Source organism: Pelodiscus sinensis, chromosome 14 (genome assembly GCF_052426305.1).
Source record: "Pelodiscus sinensis isolate ZL-2025 chromosome 14, ASM5242630v1, whole genome shotgun sequence".
In the NCBI taxonomy this organism is placed as follows: domain Eukaryota; kingdom Metazoa; phylum Chordata; order Testudines; family Trionychidae; genus Pelodiscus; species Pelodiscus sinensis.
Genome location: NC_143065.1, coordinates 38,480,319 through 38,505,484, shown reverse-complemented (window position 1 = coordinate 38,505,484; position 25,166 = coordinate 38,480,319). Strand labels below are relative to the sequence as shown.

The window sequence follows — 25,166 nt, the reverse complement described above, 5'->3', positions numbered from 1 at the left end:
TTTTCAAAACCTGTATTTATTATTTTAGTTGCTTTCCCTGAACTCTGTCCAGGTCTTCTGTCTTTATTTTAATGTGGTGCCCACAAGCCCTGTTCAAGTACATTATTGTCAGTAAACAGTGTGTAAATTCATTTGCCAAAGACAAGGCTAGACAGTGTTTTCCTGCAGAAACAGAAATCCTACAGTTTATTTTTCAGTGGTAAAATCTCAGCTAGTAAGTTATTAAATGAGAACTCTTGTATCTGTGGAAGTTTATGCTTCCTTTAAGAATGGTTTGTTGTTTGTGATGTTTTTTTCTTTTACAAAAATGTATACGAACCAAAACTACACCACCATGATATGGCCTGATCCTTTCTCAACGTTGCAGCACTTAGTTTTGGTGGAATTATTCCTTCAATACGTTGGTGTACACAGAAAAACATCAGGCTAATAGTTTTCCGAGAATTTAATTTTAGATTGTAGAAGTTGAATATATTCTATAAAGGAATATTTTATATTCTATAAAGTATTTTATATGACCTGACTTTAAAATAGATAGCATGTCTAGCGATCTCCAGAAATACACTGATCATCATCATCATCATCATCTTTATCAAATGCTTGTGTACCTAATGCATTATTTTTAGAAACCAATCTTTGTAACAAAAGAATGGATGAATTTTTGCACACACAGACTCTAGGCCAACCCTCTTCTCCCTGGGTATATAAACACCAGCCCCAGAGAGGAAATACCCATATTCAACCATACAAACCAAATCATGCACCATGACCATGCTTATATCAGCACTCTGACAAAACTCCCCATACTCGCACTTCAACCATATGGACAAAAGATATTTTTGATAAGATGCTCTAGAGTTGAGAACTATTCTTGATGTCATCCTTACCTGACCCCCAGATGATCTTTCTTGACTACTTTTTTCTCACATCTGGATGGTGGTGACTAAAGACAAGTGGGTTTCGGTTGTCATCTATTCTAGCTGTTCCATTGAATTTCTCCCACCCACCCTGTCCAAAGCCTCCTTCCCCAACCTCCTTCAGGAACCATTCTCGCAAGGAGATCCTCTTCTGGGAGGTAGAATTTCCGCCATTAAAGAGCAAAAGAGGTGGTGCGTCTTCAGCATCAGGGAGCAGGATTCTATTCAAAATATTTTCTAGTTCCCAAAAAGATGGGAGGGTCGGAGACTCCTCAACATGACAGCCTGCGCTTTTATTTGCAAACTATGATTCTGCCTGGTTCCACTGGCCCGGGTATTACAATCTCAGGAAAAGGGCCCCATGGTTCACAGCTCTTGCTATGAAAGATGTGTACTTTCCTGTGGCCATTCGCCCTTCCTACAAAAGACTCCTCAGATCTGTGATGGTTCCCAACCACTATCAGGGCAGGGTTCTTCTGGGTCAGTAGTCTCGCGAAACTGTTTCTGGCAGTGGCAGCGCAGCTTAAATGGAGCAGCTCCATCATCTTCCTGTATCTAGGTGACTGGTTTCCCCATGGTCAGGACATGCTTGAGAGTCCTGACATCAGCCTCCTCCCTGCTCCAACTCCTGACATCCCAGGAAATCTGTGTGAACATGGAAAAAATCTATCCTGACTCCGTTGTGAATTAGGGATATAATAGAGTAGTCGATTAACTGATAAGCAAAAGCTTATTGTTTAATGCTATAGACTACATGCACTGCCTCCAGCCAGCATAGGTGTGCGCAGGGGGTGTGCCAGATGTGCCTAGGCACACCCTAACGTCTCAAAAAAAGTGGCTTTTCATTTTAATTTAATCTCATGATACGCTCTTTTAAGTAAAGTTTAGTTGTTAATTTAAAAAAAAATAAGTTTAGTTAAGTTTTAGTTTCTATAGTTTGGTTGATGAATAAAAATAACGTCCTTTATGATTGAGTATTCAATAAATGTTCGCCTTTAAAAAAAAATACAATTCCATGGGTGTACACCCTAATGAAATGTGCTGCGCACGCCTATACCCGCCAGTAAATTTTTTAGCAGGCTGGCTAGCAGCCTGTCTCAGTACTGTCTTGTGACAGGTCCAGGACCTACCCTTGCTGCAGCTCTGCATTTAAAGTGTATTAGGAGGTAGGTGGGCAAGCATCCCGGCTTACACCTGAGTCCAGGAGATCAGACAGCCTCCAACCCGGACAGGGGCTACTGCCACTTCTGTATCAGAGGCAGCATGGGACAACAGGCAGCCTCTCTGTGAGGGAACTGGTTTTTAAACTGGCTCCCCTCGTAGACCAGCTCCCACCTGGCACCCTGCGCTGCTGCCTCTGATACAGAAGCAGCAGCGCAGCATGGCAGGGGGCTCCTCAGGAGTGGGGCTGCATTTCACTGGCTGCTGGCCCGGCCCCTGGAGACTATAGAAGAGTTGTGTAACCATAACTGATAAGAATTCATGAAGTTACTTAACTATTCAATTAACGGATATTTAACATCCCTGTTGTGGATTATAGCATTTATAGGAGCAACTTCAGACTTGTTAAGAGCCAGGGCAAATCTTCCCTTAGACAGATAACTCTCCTGGGGCACACGGTGTCATGTATTTGCATAACACTGCTTGCCAGACTCCACTTCCATTGCCTCCAGGCTTGGCTTGGAACACTGTATACAGCAAGCAAACAGAGCGCGCGCCATGGTGACTGTTCGCATCGAGGTGAGAGCCTCATTGACTTGGAAAGATCCTGCACCAGCGTGTGTGGGCGTTTTTTTTTCTGCCCCCCTCCCCGTGCCTGAGAAAACAATAATTGCAGATGCCTCCTCGCTGGGCTTCAGGGAAGGGGGCTCACAAGGATACCGTAGGATACCAGCACGTACACACAATTCGTGGAACTCTGAGTGGTCCAAGCCTCCTCTGCTGACACTTACTTTGGGACGGTGGTTCTGCAAGCGGTCACACCACTTACACTCTGCTCCTCTCTGGGTACCTCTCTGTAGTCCCCCACAGTGAAATACCCATAGGGGCTGGGACTTGAAGAGATGCGCAGTCCCTGTCTGTATTCTACTACCTGCCCTTCCTCCCTTCTGTTTTGGAGCAAGGCTGTTTAGCAATAAGAGAGGGACATCAGTCTACCTTGCCCTTGATACCTTTGGCACTAAGCACGAGGAGAACAGGCATTTGGGCATGGAGCAGACTAGGGATGTAATAGTGTAGCCAATTAACAGACAAGCAAAAGTGTATAGGTTAATGCTATAGACTACACGCATCTCTCCCCCCCACCCGGTACATTTTTTAGCAGGCAGGCCAGCAGCCGGGTTCAGTTCTGGCTCATGCCGGGTCCGGGACCTACCCCTGCTGTGGCTCTATATTTAAAGTGTATTAGGAGCCAGGTGGGCAGGGAGCCCAGCTCAGTTCCGGTTTGCGCCAGGTCCGGGATCTCAAACTCCCCCACCCCACCTCCAGACAGGGGCTGCTGCCACCCCATGCTGCTGCCTCTTTATCAGAGGCAGCAGCACAGGGTGACAAGCAGGCAGTCCACAAGAGGAGCTGGTTTTTAAACTGGCTCCCCTTGTGGACTAGCTCCCCTGCCTGGCACCCCGCACTGCTGCCAGTCCCTCCCCCACGGACTATAGAACAGTTGACTAACCGATAACAATTCGTGAAGTTACTTGACTATTCAATTAACCGATAGTTAACATCCCTAGAGCAGACACTACTTGCAAAAGTTTTGCAGTCTCTGGCACACATAGGGTGCATCTACACTGCAATGCTATCTCGGGATACCGGAGTATCCTGAAATAGCTATACTGTGTCTTCACAGCAAGCCTGTTATTTTGGGCTCGCTATTCCAACATCCCTGTAAACCTCATTCTACGAGGAATAAAGGACGTTTCAGAATAGCGCTCTATTTCAAAATTTGGTGCTGTATAGACAGCGCTAAATGATTAAATACGCTATTTCAAACTAGCTTTGAAATAAGATACACAATTTGCGTAACTCAAATTGCATATCTTATTTCGAGTTACGGTGCAGTGTAGATGCAGCCATAGTAAATGGGTATCCACAGTGGGGTACAGATGGGGACCACCCATCTTGGAGAATATCAGTTGCATGGCATTCCGAAGTGCTATGACAAAAATGCAGTGCATACAGTGATAGCAATATTTGGTTACGGAGTGAAATGGTAAAGATTTTTAGTGGCAACTGCTTTAGGCACGTATGTGAAATCATGACTATCGCTACAATCCAAATGCCTTTTCAATGGAAGCATTAGATTAAATACTTTAATATCTGTAGGGTCATTGAGGCTCCAAAATGTCAAAACGGAATACAGTAGTAGCATGAGCAACATGTCACATCTGTGCATGTATATAGCGACTAGCGGCTAGTACCTGTGAACCTAAATTCCTCACAACGTGTAAATATGGGTTTCTGGGGTTCAGTGAATGTCCGCTGACAACGTGGACCTGAATGTTAGCATCCTGAGCCGTTCAGTTCAAATAGTGAAATCGTAATAGAGGCTGTGTTTTCATTGCTGAATGTTCGTGTCCTCAGGGAGGTCCTGGTCCAATGCCCATTGGCTTCAATGAGCAGTAAAACAGGACCCAAAGCATAATCTTGGAGGAACAGGTGGTTAAGATATAAAAGTAGAACTCGGGACACCTGGATTCTGTTCCTAGCTCTGCCTTAAAAAGCTGGGAAAATCAGTGAACCTCTCAGCCCCTTTCTTTTCCCATTTCCAAAACGGGACTCATGGTGTATACTTGTTTCACAAGGGTCCTAAGAATTAATATTTGTCAAGGCATTTGAGATCCTCAAATGGAAAGTGCTGTAAAATACATCGGTAATATGTAAACATGCTAATGCAAATACTCCAATGTGCTTTGGAGAGCTGGGTTTTTATGATGCTGTTTACAACAATGACGTGCATTTTGCTATGGAACAAGAGTGTTTTGCTGACTAACCGTAGTGACGGAACGCTGCCCTGACTCAGCGTTTCTTTTCCTGTTCAGTTTTTAATCACATTTTATCCGGGACTCAGCCTAGTTTAGAGATGTTTGAGCCCTGCAGAGGAAATAACGGGGGGCCTCTGATTGTTGTCATTAGAAAATCGGCTGCGATGGGATCATTGGCTCAGCCGCCAAAGAGGACCGCTGCGGAATCTGCAATGGAGACGGCAAAACCTGTAAAGTGGTGAAAGGAGACTTCAACCACACCAAGGGGATGGGTGAGTTGCATTCAGCAAAAGCTCTCTGCCTTGGTCTGTAATGCTTGGCATCTAGGACTTCGAGATTTAGTGGCCGCTCTTGTCCTTTAAAAGGAATTGAGCCACACAAAATGGTCCCTCATCCAATAGTCCTTGTACATTTAAAAAAAGATTTTAAATTAATATTTTAGAGGTTGATAAACGGAGCGTGTTCGGGCGGTCCATGAGATTCAACTTTTGCTGACACCAATGGAAGTTGGGGGCGGGGTGAGAGTTTTCCCCATTTTTACAGTGGAATGACTTTAATTACGTTGGTATTTTTGTTACATTTTGTTGCCTGGAAGAAATCTGTGAATCAGTGAATAATGCTACAAGGGTAAGATGGTCAAATCTCCAGTTACTAACTATGCATAATCTTGTCATGAAGTTTTTTTCAGAATAATTGTTTAACCTGTAAAAGTTCCTGTAAGGGTCCAATTTTGTGAGGTGCTGAGTCCCTCTTGAGAAGGGACGTTGAAGATGCTCAGGGCTGCACAGGGTCAGGCCTGTTGGTGCTGTATAACACTTTTTTGCTATTGCGTTTCCTTAACTGTGTTCTATTTTTATTAAAGATCTGGTTCCACATGTAGGGAAGCAAAAGCAAAGCACATTCAACATGGGACCCAGCTGAGCAATGCCGTTCAGGATGTCCTTGAAGCCCATTCTTGAGCTCCATTGAATTTGTGATTAAGCACAGGCTCAATTGCTTTGCTAAAGCAAGGCCTCAAAGCTGGTGCTCTGATTTTCTTTTCTAATTTCCACCATCCCCTTCCCATACTTTTATCTATGAAGCCAGCTAAGATCTATCACCCCCTGTGGGTGCAGGTGGAATTGGCAAACTTTAGGAAGACTTTCTGGAATTCCTTTGGGCACGTTCATTGTCAGGCCGAATGTCCATCAACTACTGGTCTAGTCGATAGGCAGTTCCGCATTCTTCCTTTGAAATGTACAACAGCCACTGCTGGGGCCCTTGTACATTTCAAAAGAGGAATGCGCAGCTCTGCGTGCAGCCCGGGGCCATCAGGAAGTCCCACTTACTGGGCTGCATGTGGGCATGCCTGCTTTGAAATGTACAAGAGTCCCCAGCGGGGGCCCTTGTGCATTTCAAAGCCACAGCGCCTTCCTGGAGCCCAGGGTCAGCAGGGGACTCAGCTGACTTCCATCATCTGATAAAATGGGGTTTTGCCCACAAAAGCTCATGATACTATATACATTTTTGTTAGTCTCTAAGGTGCCCCAAGACTACTTGTTTTTAAAGTTACAGACTAGCACGGCTACCTTGCTGATACTATTTTTGTTATTTATGGATCAGAACCACCATGAAACATTCTGCAGCAAAAAGACTTGACCGAGACCAGACAAACTTCTGGTCCTTCCCCTGAATTTGAAAGTGGTGTACATCTGCTTTTAGCTAGGTGGACTGCTCTCCATACATGCGGTGACCTTTCCCCATGGCAGATCTCTAAACATTCTCCTCTAATTATCAACCAGCTGAATACAGCAGGGGTTTTCCCCCATCTCTAGAGATGTTAGGTAATCAAAATGGGATGTCAGGGCAGAAGCAACAGCACCCACTGTATTGATCATTGATATTACAGTGTACAAGCATTTATTGCACTCTCATTCTTTACTGAATATCTGGAGTGAGAGAAGCATCAATTGTGTCTAAAGTGTTGCTTCACCAGTGGTCATAGTCATTCAAAATACTTCATCTGCCCATCTTACATAGCTAAATAAATAAGGATTTGTTCAGCCATTATACGGTATTCTGAAACACTAGCTATGCTTTTATTTTCAGGAAAAGAGTAGATTAAAATAGAGTGGTAGTCGTGTTAGTGTGTAACTTTAAAAACTAGTAGTCCTGTGGCACCTTAGAGACTAATAAATATACAGCCGGTCCCTGAGTTGCGAACGGTCGACTTACGACCGTTTGCAGTTACGACTGAAGCTGTGGTAAATGGCGGAATCCCTGTTACGAACGCGATCTGCGCTTATGAACAGCGCAGTCGCGTGTATCTCTATGGGGTCCGACTTACGAACAAACCGAGTTACGACCAATTGCTTGGTCCTTAACCGGTTTGTAAGTCAGGAAGAGGCTGTATTTTGCTCATGAACTCTCATGGGCAAAACCTACTTCCTCAGATGAGATGGTTTTGAGTGACGTAATCTGAAGAAGTGGGTTTTACACACACACACACACACGTGCCACAGGACTCCTCATTTTTACATTAAAACAGTAAATGAAAAAACACAAAATATAGAGGCTATGTTCGGCAAAGACATATCTTCGAGTATGTGAATCATATTTGTTCATATTGTAAACCATTTCTTGCCTGTGTCACTGATAACTTAGTGCAGTTAGACATGCTAGTTTCATATACTGTTCCAGACCTTGATTCTGCTTAATTTTTTGCCCTATGTGTTAATCCGTGGTGTTCAATGGGACTTCTTAGTGTAAGTGTTTTGTAGGATCAGGACATTAGTCAGTTTCATGCTCTGCGTCCCATGCACTGGCACAAAGATGCAGTGTTCAGGTTGCAAAAACTACAAAAAAAAACCTCATGTTTTTAAGAAAAATCTGTGGATTTTCATCTAAAATTAGCCTTTTAAAAATGTTTAAAATCTAAGATTTTACAAAACTTAAATTTGGGGGCAAAAGTGACTAAAGAGCAGAAGTCGTGATAGCGGAATCAGGGCCTGGATATTGAAATCGTTACGGAAGTGAGCGGCATGTCCCTCACTGACTTGCTTTGATTCCAGTTGGGCCCGAAGTCCCTGTGGTCAGTGTGCTAATTTATGGTTTCAGAAGAGAATAGCCGTGAAATGTCCTGACAATGGTTGTGAAGAAGTATCAGTTTGAGAATTGCTCCTACAACGTTTGGGCCAGATCCTGCAGCTGCTTTGCAAATGGGACTCCACTGAGTGCAGGATCAGTCCCTGTATGTCCTATGATTGCAAACCATGCTGTTGAGTGTTATTAACTGAACTAAACTCATGCCAACTCCTTTCTGTTTCTCAGTAACCCATAGTCATTGTAAGAAGGTTTCCACGTGTGTGATGGCAAAGGCAAAGGCTGTTCCCAAGTGTTTCTCGTGTAAGATGCCTGAACACTGTGTGGTATCACTGGGGAGCTGTTGTTTGGTGTTGGTTTTCTGTCCTCCTTCTCCTCCTGGTTGGATTGGGTGGGAAGCCTGCATGGTACAAAAAGCCATGGACACACTTTAAGGCCTTCTACCTTCAGCATCACCTAACCTGAATTGGAGACACAGCTCGCGGGTCCTTTGACTTTTAAAGGAGCTGCTTAGCCACCCGAATAGCATGTTTGTTAGCCCATTATCAAGTTGTGACCCTATTTCTTCTCTTCCAGCCCATCTCTGAAGTGCCACAGTTTTCAGAGGTTCTGCACACCGGTCACCTGTCTCAGTCCTATGGCTGCTGGTCCCTTTGTTTTCTGGGAACTAAATTTATTTAAAAAAACCCAAAATAGTGCACAAATTGTGTTTTCAAATTCACTCTAACCTTCTGATGCCATTCCCACGTGGTGTTCAGCATTCTGTTCAGTGCTCACTCCTGAGTAATGCTGATTCCCACCAACTACATCTTTGCCCCGTCTCCTCCTTTTTGTAAGATTCCCATGCAGACTCCCATGCTATACAGGTAATGCTTAGAGACCTGCCGCATGTGTGCATCTGTACTCTCCCCGTGCATACAAGAAAATCCTATTAATAGGATATACGGACAGGTGATGAGAGGCAAACAGAAACACAGAGCAGTGGGGTACTTACCAGGTTTGAACAGACTGTCTTTTATAGGAATCACCACCACCAAATTGACATGTATCACAATATCAGGAGGCATTGAAATTTGTCCATGGCTTTGCGATGAACTGATGTTCCTCCAAGCTAACTACCCCTTGGCTGGAAGTAATCCGTGGTGTGTAGGCAGTGTGTGGTGAGAACCTGCAATCGGCAATAGCCATGATTCTCATGCGCACAAGAAAATAACCTAGTCATTAGTCTTCTTTTATTTTCTGATCAGTAACAAGAATTTCATTCCATACAAAATCTGGGAAGCAGGACAGTGTGGGTACATCTAGACTACAGGCTTTTGTCGACAGAGGCTTTGTCGACAGATACTGTCTACAAAGCTTCTCTCGACAAAGAGCATCTAGACTACATCCAGTTCTGTTGACAAAGCAAGCTGCTTTGTCGGCATGAGAGTGTAGATGCAATAACGCCTTCTGTCGACAGAAGGTATTATTCTTCGTAGAATGAGGATTACCGCTGTTGACAAAACTGCTGAGTTCTGTCGACGTTATGTCGACAGAACTCGGCGGTAGTGTAGACACAGGTATAGTTTTGTCGACAAAAGGCCACTTTTGTTAACAAAACCCTGTAGTCTAGACACACCCTGGGGTACTGGGAGGATCAGTAATGAGGGATGTGATGGTTGACCTGTAGGACAACAGTTGGAATCCAGCCCCAACAGATGGTAAGGGCAAGTCATTAGCTTCTTCTGATTGCTCAGAAAATGAGTTTTTCAAGCTCCGCCCAGTGTCTAGTGAACACATTTCCATGGCACCACTACAGTAAATACCAATGGACATACATGGCAAAGGGAGTGAGGACTGGAAGAGCCATGGAGACTGCAGTGTCCTGGCCATCCTAGGGCAGCGAGATGTCTGTGCTGTATGTTTTCAATAGATAAATAGGGGAGCCCAGTCTTTACAGCTCTCAACTTGGGACCTTTCATCAGGACATCAGCTCCAACTCAGGATAGTACAAGGGCATGGGTTTTACTCTACCCACACTGTGGTTTACCCCCAGTAGAAAGATACAAGGGTACATTATGTGGAGATCTGCACTTGCAGCCATGGGGTAACATCTCTACCCGAGAGTTCATCTTACAGCCACACCAATTTTGTAGTACAGGTTGAACCTCTTTAGTCCAGCACTCTCTGGTCCAGCAATATCCGTGGTCCAGCATGATTCAGCTAGCTGGATGTTAGCCATGATTCAGCTAGCTATGGGTGTGGCCATGTTTCCCGTAAAGTTTGTTTACAGCCACCAGTCCTGGCCCGCAGTGTTCTGTGCTTTTGTTTAGCTCTAATTTACCCCTAAATGTCTTCTAAGAACCCACTAAGCAGAGGAAATGTTGGTAATGCTGCTAGACAATATTGACCTCCCATGGTCCGGCAAATTCTCTGGTTTGGCACCGGTCAGGTCCCGAGGGTGCCGGACTAGAGAGGTTCAACCTGTAGTTCGGTTCCACATTGAAATTCATTCTAACTTCCCTCCTCTCTCTGGGACTAATAATCCTGCCTAGCAGTGGGTTCTCCTGTTTGCGCCTGCTTTCCTCTTGTAAGTCTCTCCAATGTTTAAGTGAAGATACAGTAGCCATTGTACATGTATTAATCTGCTTGATGACAAAGCCGCCTCTTTGTTCTGGTGTCTCTCCTAATACAAGTTCACTATATAACTTGTGTCTAGGACTCACTTCAATCACGGCTTTACATTCCTGGGACACTGATGTAACACAGATTATGCAGAAAAATTGTTGCATGCCAAAATAGCTGCTCCCAAGGTGGAGTACAGTAAATACAGCACTATTAATGACCAAATAATGAAATTCTCCTGTTATGCTTCCCAACCTTCATCTTAAAAGACTGACTTTTGGATGCAGTAACTAGAACCACTGCCTTATTGTTGCCAGCTCTCATCAGTTGCTAAGCCTCTCCTCACCTAAACAGAATTTTAACCCTACCTTGCTAACCCCACTATTGCAAACTGTTACCCCAAGGTGACCTGACAGATCTTGGAGAGTCTCTTGGTTCTGCATCGACATTGATCTTTCTGTTGTGTTTAACAGCTGATACTATTGGATAATCTTTCTGGCAATCTGCAGTTTACAATTTGTGGTAGAACACATGCCTCAAAAGCAACAGGGCTGTTTGTAAGGGGCAACGTTCTCCAGTATTGGGATTATAATCACTTGTGCCACAGCATGTCACTAGCTCTATAGCCCGGGAGGGAGCAATCTGAGTTTATATTTGTGGTGAGTTTGCATGGATGGTGCATTTAGTGCATTTGCAATAGGATTTTGACCACTGATTTACGGTGTCGCTTGCGAAGAGCTCAAGACACTTTCTATGGCACATGCCCAAGGAATCTGCTCTGTCCCCTGAAAGAACATTTCAAAACGGCGCAAGTAAATGCTAGTGTAGAGCGCTGCTTTGTTCCTTAAAGAAAACAATGTGTAAATGGCTGGTTCTGGGACACCTGATCTTGGTAAAGGGTTGGGGATTTTTCTTATTCAGGAGCTGTGAATACAACTCCTGGTGCCATCAGTCAGGATTAGAATTTACATGAGGAGAAAAATCTGGTATCAGCCCAAACTAAATAGTCTCCAGAACTAATACCCTGTTAATAGCTTAAACTCAGCTATTTACCATTTCAAAAGTAACGTACAAGGCAGCGTTTCCACATGGTATTTTCTCGCACCGCAGTGGTGAAATGAGAGCATATTTGTGGCACTAGCAGAACCTCAAGAGTAACGCCATGCCTCCCTCGCTGCAAAACCAGCGGGACACAGTCCAAGCTACCACTGCCTTAGGGGGTCTGCTCTGAAACCCAGTAAAATCAGTCAGAGCCTTTCCATTAACTTCAGTGCTTTTTTGGATCCGATCATTGCAGGAGGTAGCTCTAAGCCTTTAATTTAAATAACAATAATAATAATCTACAGAAAATACATCAACAAGTCTGTGATACTTGGGCATGTTCCAAAGTGGCTTCCTAACGTGGTGGCCAGGTGTGTTCCTAGGGTATATTTACCGTGACAAACTGTCATTAATCACTCTGCTGTGTGTTCATGTCTGATCGTAATTGTTGGCTGGGTTTGAATGCAGATGCATGGGTGCAACGAGGGATATTTGGCATTTTGGAATGGGTTGCTCTTAACATGAATTATTCTCTCAACCAACAAAAAACCAACTCCCAGCAATATCCAGGCTAAAGCCCTGACATCTGTTTTCTTTGATTTTTATGGATTTCACAATTTGCCGTAAAAGCCACGCCCTGAATAAGTGAGTGTTACTGATGGACCATGCTTTATAATTATCAGAATGTGGAATTCACCGGCCTGACATGAGCGGAGATTCTTTATTCAGAATCCTGTTGCCCCTTCGTTTTGGTTCCTCCTGCAAAGGGCTGATTGATTGGCTTTTGGAAGGAGCCTGAGAAGGGGAGAAAAAAAAGATGAGAGGCCGCTGGGGTGGGGTAAAAGGAAAAGGACCTGGGCTGAGGCAAGCAAGGCGAGGTGGTAAAATGCCACTACAAATTAATGAAATGTGCCAGAACAATATGGGCTTCCTTAAAAGGATGAGATGCTCAGGAAAGAGATGGTTCTCATTGGCCAGACCATCTCCCAGTCTAACATCAACATCCCCAGTGTAAATGTTTTGCACAGGTGGGAGTGGGAGGGAATCCGTGTGCCCCGTGAACCCCTTGGCTGTGCAGCTGCTTCATGGACACTATTGTGGTTGGCTAAGCCCATAGGCTGAAGCCCATGAGTGAAAGGCTCGCAGGCTGGGGGTTATAGTGATGGATTCACTGGCCTGTACCCAGGCCAGGCTACAGGCTACCACCTGCATAGTACAGGCAGCCACAGAGAGAGAGAGGCCCTTTGTTCTCCAATATGTAGTGCTCTCTCACTTGCTCTCAATCCAGCGCAAAGCAGAACCATGGCAGGTCAGCTGCCTTAAAAAACCAAAGTGCTGCCGAATTCCAAACACTATTCTTACACTAGTGATTGTCCAGCACCGTCATATTGGGGCAGGCCTGGAACAGGGCTGTATCATTTAATGCATATAACAACAGAGGAAAGGTAAAGCATACAGAACAAAGAGCTAACTATTTAGTGTTTCAAAAGACTAGGTGGGAAGGAGGAGGAGCCAAGCTACACACTGAAAAATAAACCAGCTGGCCAATTAAAAAATCAAATCGTAATCTCCGTAGTTTCCAAGGTAGTTTCATTGCATCGTATTTGCAAACAGCAATCAATTTACTAATACCATTCTCTTAGATGAAGGGTAGGGCTGAGCCTTGATTTGGAGTAGCACGCACGCACACACAACTCCAAAGATCAAGAGTGCTCATGTCTTGAGGTTTTCGTTGTTTGCCCATTTTTGGGGAGGGAGGGAGAGTTTAAAAGCAATCAGTAAACCACGTGTAACTTTAGTTGTTTGCCCATTTCTGGGGTGGGGGAGGGCGTTAAAAGCAATCAGTAAACCACGTGCAACTCACAAGTAACTTTTTTTATTTTTAAAATAATGTTTATGTTCTCTGATAATTAAACATTAAATCCTTATGGAGATAGCACATAATTGTATAAGAATAAAACCAGTTGGAGTCTATAGAAATTTCTCTACAAATGTAGACGGTCAGATGCCCAGTTAATTTAAAATGGCATGGCTCAGGGATCTGGCCCATAGAAATTAATGCAATTTTTTTTTTTTAGATTTTTTTTTAAATCATCCTGTACGATTAAATCCCAATTATAGAATTCTGCAGCTTGGTTTAAAAGCTCTGAAAGAAGGAGACTTTAGCCTATTAAATTCTATGGGACTGTTTCATGGGGTCTGGCATGCAAGTGAAAACAAATAGATGTATACCAGTTTTCATCATTGACTCCTGCAATGTGTTGGTTTTAGCAGTCTCTCAAAAAGCTTGCTCTTTTCCTTAAATATATGAACGATAAGGCAGGTTACATCCCAAAGAAAGCTTTTTCATAACAACTAACACCAGAGTTTTAATTTCAAAGCCCTGACTCCTCTGTTACCATGAAGTGCATTCTAACTACCATCCAGCACGCCTCTGCTTCAGCTTTCAATAGGATCTTCACATATTTTGGCAAATACCACACATGAACAAAAACGATGCAAGGGGAACAGATTGAATAGACCCAACAACATGCCTGAAGAGTAGCATTTCAGGAGTCTGCACACCTTTCTTCAAACTGTACGGATTAGTCCTGTGCAAGTCCTAGCGTTGACATTTGGCTGCCAGAACAGCTACCACCTTTTGAGTGTTTCCCAACCAGTGCCGAAGCTGGAGTGGAGTTGATTTTTTGGGGGGTGAGACTAAATGGCAGAAAGCTTCTGGCTGGCTGTGGGGTACTTTCATCCATGTGACTTTTTGTTGCCGTAGGTTACATAGAAGCCGCTGTCATCCCTGCGGGTGCTCGACGGATCCGAGTGGTTGAGGATAAACCTGCCCACAGTTTTCTGGGTAAAAATGCGAAATGTGTTGATTCTAAACTCTGTGTACGCTTTTGTTAAGCTGGCTTTTGTCTAAATCAAGGGCTTTCAAACGACGGGTCATGACCCAGCACCAGGTGGTGGAATGTCGGGCACTGGGTCTTGTTGCTGCGGGGGGATCAGGTGGCCAGTGAAGGATCCTAAAGTAGACTAAGTTGTGCCCTATAGGGCTGTTAAATATCGGTTTACTGAATAGTTGATTAATCCCATGAATTTGTATCAATTACTCAACTATTCTGTAGTCTCGGGGAGGGGGGGGGGCGGCAGCCAGTGTGTTCCAGCCCCACTTCCAAGGAGCCCCCCTGCCAGGCAGCAGCATGGGATGCGAGCGGGACCTAGTCCATTTAAAAACCAGCTCCCCTCGCAGACCGGCTGCCTGTCGCCCTTCACGGCTGCCTCTGATACAGAGGCAGCAGCGCGGGGTGGCAGCAGCCCCTGTCTGAGGGGGTCGAGCTCCCGGACCCAGTGTGAGCTGGAACTGAGCCAGGCTGCTTGCCTGCCAAGCTCCTAATACACTTTAAATGCAGGGCCGCAACAGGGGTAGGTCCCGGATCCCTCACAAGTCAGGACTCAGCTGGGCTGCTGGCGAGCCTACTGGCATGGGGGGGGAGGGATGTGTGTAGTCCTTAGCATTAACCAATAAGCTTTTCTTATCGGTTAGTCCATTAATCAACTACATTATTACATCCCTAGCGCCCCAGAAGCAGCCAGCTCCAGGCCCAGCTCTGAGGTGGGGGGAGGGGAGCGCACACAGGGCTCCATGCACAGCCTCTGCCCCGAGCACTAGCTCTGCGCTCCCAGTGGCTGGGAACCTGCTGCCGGCTGCTCCTGAGCGCAGCATGGTCTGCGGTGCCAGGAGAGGCAGGAAGCTGCCTTAGCCCCCCTCACTGCACTGCTGACTGGGAGCCGCTCAAGGTAAGTCCCTCTTGCCACAACCCTGCCCCCTGCAAAGCTGGAGCCCCCTTCTATACTCCAAAGCGCTCGTCCTCAGCCCACACTCCAGTCAAATTATGTTGGGTCGCAGCATTAACAATTTTCTTCAGCTGGGCCATGAGAAAAAAAACTTTGAAAACCGCTGGTCTGAAATGATCCATAGAAACTACCAGGCTGCAAGTTCATCATTTTCAGGAATTGTCTGTTAAGGTTTCATTCTCATGGCGATGGCTCGCCATTTCTTTGGCTGTTTGCTCAGTGGGTTTTGCTATATGACACTGATAGGCCGCTATTCCTCCCGAAGGAATCTCCGAGCATTATTACACGGGTAGACGCAGGGGCGGCCCGTAGGCCTAGGCAAACTGAGCAGTTGCCTAGGGCACCACTGGCCCAGGCGCCCGATGATGATGTCACGGGGCGCCCCATGATTACATTATGGCCATTGATGGCCGTGCAGGTGGGGGTGCCGATTGTGCCTTCCACCTGGGGCGCCAGCTGCCGCAGCCGGCCTCAGGCCACTCTTGGGTAGACGAGTCTCTGACGTACACTTTGCTCTGGGGTGGAACAGAGGAGCTGCCTCACCGCACACAGCAACGCTGCTCCCCAGTTCAGGGGCAGGAATAAGGAAGAATGCGCTGTTCAGATGAAACAGCAGTCATTTAGACAGAAAGAACATAGCACCCAGCAGTGACGTAGTGGGGGGTAACCTGCTAACTCTCTGGCTGCTGTCTGTAGTTCCACAGAGCAGACAAGCGATGAGTCACTATGCAAAGAGGGTATCCCAACTGCTTTGGCCAGCTGACCCCCATGGAGAGGAACAAAGGAAGGTGGATGCTGCCCTGGCTGGGGGGCAGGGCTGGAGGAGAGTGAGTTAGTTCCTGGCTGGAAAGCAGGGAAGAAGGAACTGGGGAGGGGGCTGGGATCCCCCCATCTCAAAGGGGGCACTGAGGCCTCTTAGCCCCAGTTCCTGTAACCAGATTACATCCGTGCTATGCTGTATCCTGGAGGAGCAATAAACCACCCTCAATTCCACTGGCTGGTGGAGTCTGTTCGTGCCATTTCGGGGGTGCAGGAGGCGGGGGACCCCACCGCGCCGTCACACCAGCTCAGACTAGAAGTAAGGCAGGACAATGCAGCTGACTCCGCCAATACGTTTACCAAACTGACAGTGCCCACTAGGTTGTCGTTTTGCTTTATATCCAAGACCCAGCCCAGTTGAGCCTGTCTTGAGACCGCAGCTCAAGGTGGGCTGGCCACAGCCATCAAACCAGTGCTTGTATTATTTATTCCGAATGTCTGTAAGGCAGCCAACTGAAATAATGGGCTTAGTCTCCCATTCATTTACACTCCTGTAGTCCTGCTGAAGTCAGTGGCATTACACCTGTGGAAAGGAGGGTTTGGCTCTGGCAGGGAGGGGAGCAGGGCTGGAGCTTGGGCTATTGCAGGGTCAGCAAATTTATTATTAAATAATTAACCCCTGTATTTAAGGATGTGTAGGTTACTTTTAGAATATAACTGGCTAGCTACAGAAGCAGATACACTATCGTTACCTTTACGGTGATACATCTATGGCCCCATTCTCCTGTCACAAACTTTAATGCATTTATCCTCAGAACACCCCTTGTGAGGTAAGGATGTGCTGCAATCCCCATTGCACAGATGGAGAACTGAGGAACAGAGAGATTAAATGGTTTGCCCAAGGCCCTGCAGGAAGTCTGTGGCAGAGTAGAGAATCAAATCCAAGTCTCTGGCTAGCACCCTAACTACCAGACCATCCTCTCAGCCAAAGATCTAGATAGGTACGCGGCCATGTAGAAACACCATTGCAAGCAAGGCAACAAACTTACCTGAGCTTTAACGTCTCAATTGTTTTGTGCTGCGCCCACAGTTCCACGTAACGTTGACGAGGATGATCAAAGCAGTCTCTTACTTTGTAGAATCTTTGTGGCTTAAAATTCCGAGCTGGTTCACCTCAAGGTTTTTGTTGCTGTTGATAAGCACGTATATCTTCAGAATCCTTTATTTTCTATGGGTATGACTACGTTGCAGAGTTTTTCAGAAAAACAGCTCTTTTTCCAAAAAAACTTAACTTGCACCCGCACTGCAATCGCATTCTTTTGAAAAAAAATTGAAAGAAAGAGGGTTTTCTCCGGCATCAGTAAACCTCTTTCTATGAGGAGAGCTCTTTTGGAAAGAGGCCTTTATGGACAGGGAAAAGGGAGTTCTTTCAGAAGAAGAGGAAAGAGGAAAAAGCACAGGTGCCCTGGAGGCCACTCTGTCCATATTAACAACAACTTAAATGCCAGATAGCGTCCATTCAGTGTGGACTTCTTCCGAAAGAAGCCTGCACTCTAGACATAGCCTATCTGTCTGCCCATCAGTTTAGATGGCTCCCTTCAGCACAATCACTGAGTGCTTCCTCTAGCGCGATCCTCTAGCCTTTCCTCACCAGGGGCAAGCTGGGATTAATGCTCATTTGGTTCTCACTCCCACCACTCGGTGCATTACCACCGTACTTACATGTTGTACCTCTTTCCCATTCACCTGTGCGGTCTCTTCCACTGTGAGCTCATTGGCACAAGGACTGTACCCTCTCTGATGGCGGGTGCTACCAGAACACCATATAGAGAATGGTAGTAACTCCACCTAAGAAAACGAGCATTTTACAGCTCGTTTTACAGAAGGTGAAACTGAGGCACATCAAGGTGATGTGACTCTCGCCTCGGCCACAAAGCGAGTCAGTGGCACATCTTCAAAAAGAACCCAGGCCTCCTGACTCCCATGTGCTCCTTCATCATAACCCTCTTCCTCTTAGATGCCAATTGGATTCAAATTTCCAGGATGATGCACAAACCTTTTGATTGTCCCCTTTTTTCCCCCCGCTAGTTCTTCAGTTTGCCTGTGTCTTGGAATGACATCAGAACTGGTAGGGAACACTCTGCAAGGATGCTTCCCCTTGGCTGTCACCTTATCTGTCCTGTTTGGCTTCATAGTACATGCAGTGATGAATAAAGCTTAAATGCTATTTTTAAAAAGCAGCTCCTGCCATTCAGCTCTGAGCTGGGCTGTACTATAAAACTGGCATTTGTGCCCTCATTCCTTTAAAGGAAACATGTGTTGCTGCAGCTTTTATTTCTGCTAATGCGGCAGCCAGTTTTCTGGAAGGAGATTATACCTACACATAAAGTGTTTGACACAGCAAACCATTGGTGCAACCGCAAGAGCCAGTGTTTCCTCGAGTTTTATAAATACTCTGCTTTTGGAAGCCAATCTTGTTTAGTTTGTTGCAGTGGGATTCACAGAGTGTTTCTCAGGTGGAGGTTTAAATTGGAGACGCCGGCACTGAATATTTAGGGCTAAAGTTGGCTCTCCATTACAATGCTATAACCGTGATTATTTGCACAAATGTAATCCCAATGAGGGCTACACCAATAGTTTATACCAGAGCAAATTTTGGTATCCAAAGATAAGACATACAGGTCACATAAAATGAAACTGGTTCCTCCCAGAGAGCTTCCTCCAAAACTTCAGCCAAACCAATTTGGATATTCGTAAAGGTCCAAACCATCTTTCCCCATTTATTTTCACTTTTTACGCAGCTCTGGCTATCACACCTGGGAGCAGGAGTGGTAAGGCCTTGAGACAGTATCTTCCCATGCAGGGCTGCTGCAGATGGTGGTGGGGAGGGAACAGCTGCCCCAGAGTCCAGGAATTTAAAAGGGCCTGAGGCACCAGGCCACTGCAGGGGACTGGTTCCTTTAAATCTCCAACAAAGCCCCAGGTGACTCATGCCTGGTAGTGCTGAACTGGGCTCCTCCCCCAGACCCTGAAAAATCTGTCCTCAGCCCTCTTTCCATGGTACTTGCAGTCTAGGTTTTCAGTGATGTAAATGTCTTCACCTTTCAATAAAGGGCCAGGAAAGTTTCTCCAGCTGCAGTGCATGATGATGCTCTCACTACATTGAAGTTTCCCAATTTTTTTTTCAGCTCTGTAGTTCATGTTCAGTAGCCAGAAAGATCTTGTCTTCCGAAACTGTTTGCAATGTCAGTGATCAAACAGGAAGAAATATGCAGTATCTTGTTAATCCAAGGGAGGGAACGTAAGGCCCCCCAGCTTGCCTGGATTCCCCCACCACCATTGGGGAGCCCATGCTGGCACCCCAGTCGTCCCCTCCATCTCCTGTGGAGCAGGAGCGCACACAATCTACTAGCCTAGACCCCACCTAGGCTCTGGTGTGCAAGGGGAATGTGGGGAGTATCTTGCTCCTTCTCAATTTGGGGCTGTGTCAGTGAGGGTTTGGTTGGGGGTTTTTGCTACTCATTTGTGTGTGGCCCCTGACTGATTTTTCTGTGGGTCAGTGGTCCCCAAACCAAAAAAAGGTTCCCTGTGGTAATCTAAGGCCAAGGACAGTGGGGGTATACAGGATCTATCGGAAAAGGCTTTCTTTAGCGAAAGATCAGCCTCTAGACTACCGCTTTTCTCCGACAAAGCTCCATGCTGAAAAAAAGCAGCAGCCATTTTTATGCTAATGAAGCATGGGATATTTAAATCCCCACTTGATTAGCAATTTCGACCTGTCTAATCTACATCCCTCTGCCGGCAGAGGGGTACAGTCTAGACATACCCCAACAGTGGGTCTTCAACAAGTTGCTAATTGGGGGGAATCTGATTCCGGTCACTGTAGCTTTAATAAGGCACAGGGGCTCTGCACTTATTATATAACACAGGGTCTAATTTAGGAAAGGATTCCTGTGTTAATTCCACTCTTAAAGTTTAGTCCAATCAGTCCTTGTTTCCATTCAGGGCTGGGTGCAGCACTTTGGAGCCCAACTTCTTTTGAATCATTATTCCATTTGCTGGGAGCAGTTCCGGAATAACTTCCCTCCACCCACGTTCAGCCCACGCTGGCTGGCTCGACTTGCTTTCAGGCTAAAGAACCACCTTGAACAGGAAACGCCTCTGCAGCTTGTGTCCATGGGCTGGGAAGTGAGTTGGAGCTACTGCAAGTGGAAAGAAAGATCTAACCGGATGCCAGATTTAGGAACAGCTTGATTGGTTGGTTCCTGTCTTCCAGCCGGAGAGGAAAAGAGACGTGAAGGGCTTTTCGGTTTTGTCTTAATCCTCTACTTTATGATATTGAGCCACAAAGCCTAAGAATGAGCCCAGGCTAATGTCTGCTACCTCCTGCATGAAGCTACATCCCAGTGGAAGCCTGACCGGGCTCCTTACAGTTACCCCGTCCTGTAGATATGTTCCCTCTCCCCCAGACACAATCTAAGCCAGACATGGGATTCAGGTCAGGTGGGGGAAGAAGGCTGGTGAAGAAACTTGGTTTGATTATTGATGAGCCATCACTGTTGTAGTGAGAAGATGCCTGAGGATTTTAGTGTTTGTGAATAATTGACTGGCTATTGAAAGGCAGCATGTCAGGAGACAATGGGTCAGATTCTCTGCCCTTTCTCCGGATCCTTTGTGCTGCAATCTGACCACAAGTCTGGTGAGAATTCTCCTGGACGAAGAAAATGGTTTGACACAGTCCCTGTGGTCCTAGATTCTAGTCTGACAATCAGACGCTGACGTTTCCACAATGCCACTGGAAGCTTAGGCTGGGTTTTCCCTTCAGAGCCCCATGAAATTGGGCTTTGCAGGAAGTCCTGCCCAGCAGGATTTGAATGGCAGCCCCTTGCGGCTGACTGATTTGCTTGCTGTGTGTAATTTTTCACTTGACCCGGCTTCCTGATGTCTTGACTCTATCTACCTGCCGCCTGTAACTGGCTGTCTGACCCCCAACGTCCTGCTTGACCATGACTCTACTACTCCTTGTCTGACCACAACTTAGCTACTGACTGGTGCTCACAGCCTGGCCCCAATAGGTATTAAGATGGTGGATGATAAGCCATCTACCACGCCCGCCTTGGTGAAGGAATGGTGTGGGGAGAGTTATGTTACTGTCATTCACAGCAGATCTCTTCCTGGGAGCACCACAGCCTGCTGCCATAACACAGAGCAGCCTTTAGGCTGCCCTAATTTAGACTATGGACCGAGCTAGCTGAGGATCAGGTTCCTGATTGAGCTTGCCTGCCCACATTGTCAACAGATCTTGGCTGAGAAGAGAGTCTGCTGCCTTGTTTCTGTTCACAACTCAGATCTGCCGGGTGTCTCTGTACACATCTCCTCACCTCTCTGTGACTCAGTGTTCCTGTCTATAGAATGGGAATAAAGAAGCTTCCTCTTCTTTCCAATGTGCTTTGAGATCCCTGGCTGCAAGAGCTAAGCGTTGTTGCTGTTCCTTAATGTTCATTCTGATTGGAAGCTCAGCAAGCGTGGATTAAAGCCTGCCGACCATAAGACTCCCAGAAGGAAAACATGGCCATTCCCCAGATGAAAGCCCCCAGAGATTAAACATGGAGTGCTGGTGTTTCCACAAGGAAGGGGTGGTCTTCCTTCTGAATCAGAACTGATGCCTCATCTTAGGGAGGTCCGTATGCTGCCTTTCTGCTCATTAAAGTGCTCGTGGATCTTTTGGCAAGAATACTTGTCTCTGTATCTCAGTAAGTAGACATATTTCATTCCACCCATGCCTTTACTTGGATATGGTATTATCCCTGAACTGGTCTTGGAGCATTGGCATGTCATGCCAGTTTCAGTCTGCAGCCGAGGTGGATGCATTTTGGTGGTGGGTAAAGAGGTCCCGCCGCAGCATCTGTAAAGTTCTTTGTAAAGTTCTAGGGTTTGCAGAAAGCATTTGCTAAACCCATGAGCAAGAGTTCCGTGGGGTTAGAAAAGCAAGCCAAAGAAAGGCTTGTTTAGCTGTGCAGCTGGCAATGTATCAATACCAGGAGCCTTTCAGATCTGTGCATGGCAGGGATGGGTCTTATGAGAATCTTTCCCCCCAGTCAGGGAGGTGGGAACAAACCCCCCACGTACCTTGGATTCCGTGGGGCTGAGCAGTGGACAGTCCATGGTGGAAGTGAGTGGGTTGGCAGGCAGGGTTAGGGGAGAGTCACATTCTCCCCCTTCTGCCTCTCAGAAATCAGGCCTGAAAAGTAATACAGCCTAAGGCACTCCATTATAGAGGATCACAGCATATGTGGAGTCACCAGTCCTCTTCCTGGATCTCTTCCAGCCTTCTCCAGATCCTCTGGATCCAAAAAGTCAGAGACCCATAGCCAGTCCCAGCAGGGGAGTAAACTCTGACCTGTCAGTACGCTGTGGTAGGAATCCCCACCAAGGAGAACCTCCCAGAAATTTCCTCCTGCTCAGCCCTTCCTGTGTGAGAGAGTGGTCTGGCCTCTATTTCCTTGAAGCACAACTCTAGTAACAGACACGTTAGGACCCTCAATGTGGCCTGACTACTAAGCAGCCACAAGCCAGGGCAGGTCTAAAGGCAATGATCTTGTGTCGTTACAGACATGACTCACACTAGATTAATGTGCTAACCACACATGCGCACAAAAAAGGCAAGTCAGCTGTGTCTTGCATTTGATGGGAGGTTCATATCCTGACCTTCTCAGCATATTAAAGAACAACATGGAGAGGAATGAAAATCTCCAATGCTTGCTAGTTGGTGGGCTTGATCAAAACCCAAGGAAGCAAGTGGAAGCCATTTCATCAACTATTCTAGGCTTTGGGTCATACCCCCTGCTTATTTAGTTAATTAGAAGCAAGGGTCATAAACTGAGTCTTAACATTTTCTTAACGTTTAATGTTTATTAACAGTCTGGTCAGGAGACACCGTTAATCTTGAAAATAGAAAACTACCCAGTGGATGAAAAACACTCATTGGCCACTCTGTTCAATATATAGTATCTAGAAGGACAGAAAAGTTTGACTACATGGCACTTGAACCTTCACAGAGATTGTGCCTGGAATTTGGTTCCCATAAAATCAGGTTTTTGCCAGCTTGCCCCTCTGCCTCTCAGTACATTGGCTTTCATCCAGACCTCCTGAGGAATCTGCAAGTCCCAACAAGTAATTTGAAAAGTTGCAGTTGCTGAGTCTCCCTGCAGACGGAGTCATCTTTCAGTAGCTGGAGAGTTGAAGTAGCATTTGTATGTACAGTAGCCTTTTCTGGAAGGAAATGGATGAAATTCCAGATACCTTTGCCTCTCAATAGTAGTTTTAAATGACTGACTTCCTGCACTAGGGTCTGCTTTGCTTTTACAACTGGATTATTTTAGGGAGGAGTTTTCTTTACTGGTGCTGTTCTGATGCACACAGCCCTTCTATTAACTTCAGTCGGATATGAAATGGAACCGGGATTGGGCCCTTTGGGTGTGTCTACACTGGACTCTGAGCCCTCAGGGACTCTGAGTCAGGTTTGAGTCTATGCACACACGCACACCCCCCGCCCTCTGTTCACACACAAATCAATCTGACCCAGGTTCTGTGATCCCGCTGAGGGGTAGGAGCATCGGAGCCTGAGTCCCTGTGTGTGCATCTACACAGGGATAAAAGACCCACATGGCACAGCTGAAGCTGGCCCAAGTCAACTGACACAGACTATCGGGGCTTGGTCTGCAGGGCTAAGAGTTGCTATCTAGGCTTTCGGGCTTAACCCAGGCTTGGGACCCTCCACCATCACAGGGTCCTAAGCCTCCGACACCAGCCCAGATCTGGACATTTACTTAGCAATTTTTCATCTCCAGAGCTCTTACCTCACTGAGCCTGAGTGTTGCACTAGGCCAGTATGGGTCTTGTCTACCTGTGTAACCACCTTTCTGAGGCGCAGGTCCAGGCCCTGTCATTCTGCAGTGTGGACACAAGTCGTGGCAGACCCAAGTCACAAGTTCTCCATGCTGCAGTATGGATGCATTAGCATGGCTCAGAGGCCCAGATCCCAGGTTTATGATGCAATGTGGAGGTAGCATGGGCTTGGAAATACAAACTCCACACAGCCGGGTCCCACCACATAGCCTCAAACCTGATGTATTTGTTGGCGGATGGAGGCCTTGCTGATTCTTGGTGAACCCTTACATGGGCCTGATGCTAATTCCATGCGTGTCAAAAGAAGGACTTTGGTGGGCTTTCGATCAGACCCCAACTCAATAATCTGAATCCCTGTATCCATTCCTGCTGCAGTGTGCCCCAGACAGCAGAGTATATACACAACACTGGCGTTGAGTGAGAGATTTCACCTAGTAAACCTACACAGGTTCAGGCTGTGGCCAAAACAACCCCTTTCTGTCCATCCAAAAGGATGCCTTGGGTTCAAAAGGCGTGTCAGCACACCCAGGAAGGTGGAAATTTAGCCCTGAGAGGACTGTCAAGGGTCTAGCCCTGCACTGCATATGCACGCATGCACCACGCAGATTTTTTAAAGTAGTTTTTGGTCTCCTAAGCTATGTTATTACCTGCTGTGTCTACACCTTTACAGCCTGGGCTGCTTCCAATTAGACCAAGAGTTGCCAAGGTATCACATTCCTTAGCAGCCTGCATTGCAGACCCGAGAACAGATAGGATATCCAGCAAATAAGCTTGATGTAGATGGAATGGAGAAAATGGCTTGAAGCCACGTCTCCATTTCCCTGATTCTAGGTCTTCCTGGACCAAAATGGCCTCTGGCATAATTTAGAGCATTCTAAATTGTGCTAGCTGGAATGGTCCGATAGAGGTCACATACCTGACTGAGGATTAGACAGAACACACTACACTCTCCTCTCCTCTTGCCCCCAATACATCTTGACCCCTTCCTTATGATTCAGCTCTCAGACTAAGAGTTGGATTAAAGAAT

At 46.2% G+C, this 25,166-nt stretch overlaps 1 protein-coding gene across 3 annotated transcripts in view; it reads left to right on the top strand.

Moving 5' to 3' along the window:
• Nucleotides 1–25,166, top strand: part of ADAMTS17 (ADAM metallopeptidase with thrombospondin type 1 motif 17) — a 323,015-nt gene that overhangs the window by 213,709 nt on the left and 84,140 nt on the right. For 2 of the 3 annotated variants that reach the window (XM_075896951.2, XM_075896953.2), the window contains exons 15-17: nucleotides 5,049–5,169; nucleotides 8,207–8,281; nucleotides 14,391–14,471. In XM_075896951.2, the coding sequence (XP_075753066.2) occupies nucleotides 5,049–5,169; nucleotides 8,207–8,281; nucleotides 14,391–14,471 (277 nt within the window). The remainder of the gene's footprint in view (nucleotides 1–5,048; nucleotides 5,170–8,206; nucleotides 8,282–14,390; nucleotides 14,472–25,166) is intronic. The other variant, XM_075896952.2, reaches the window with a different exon arrangement.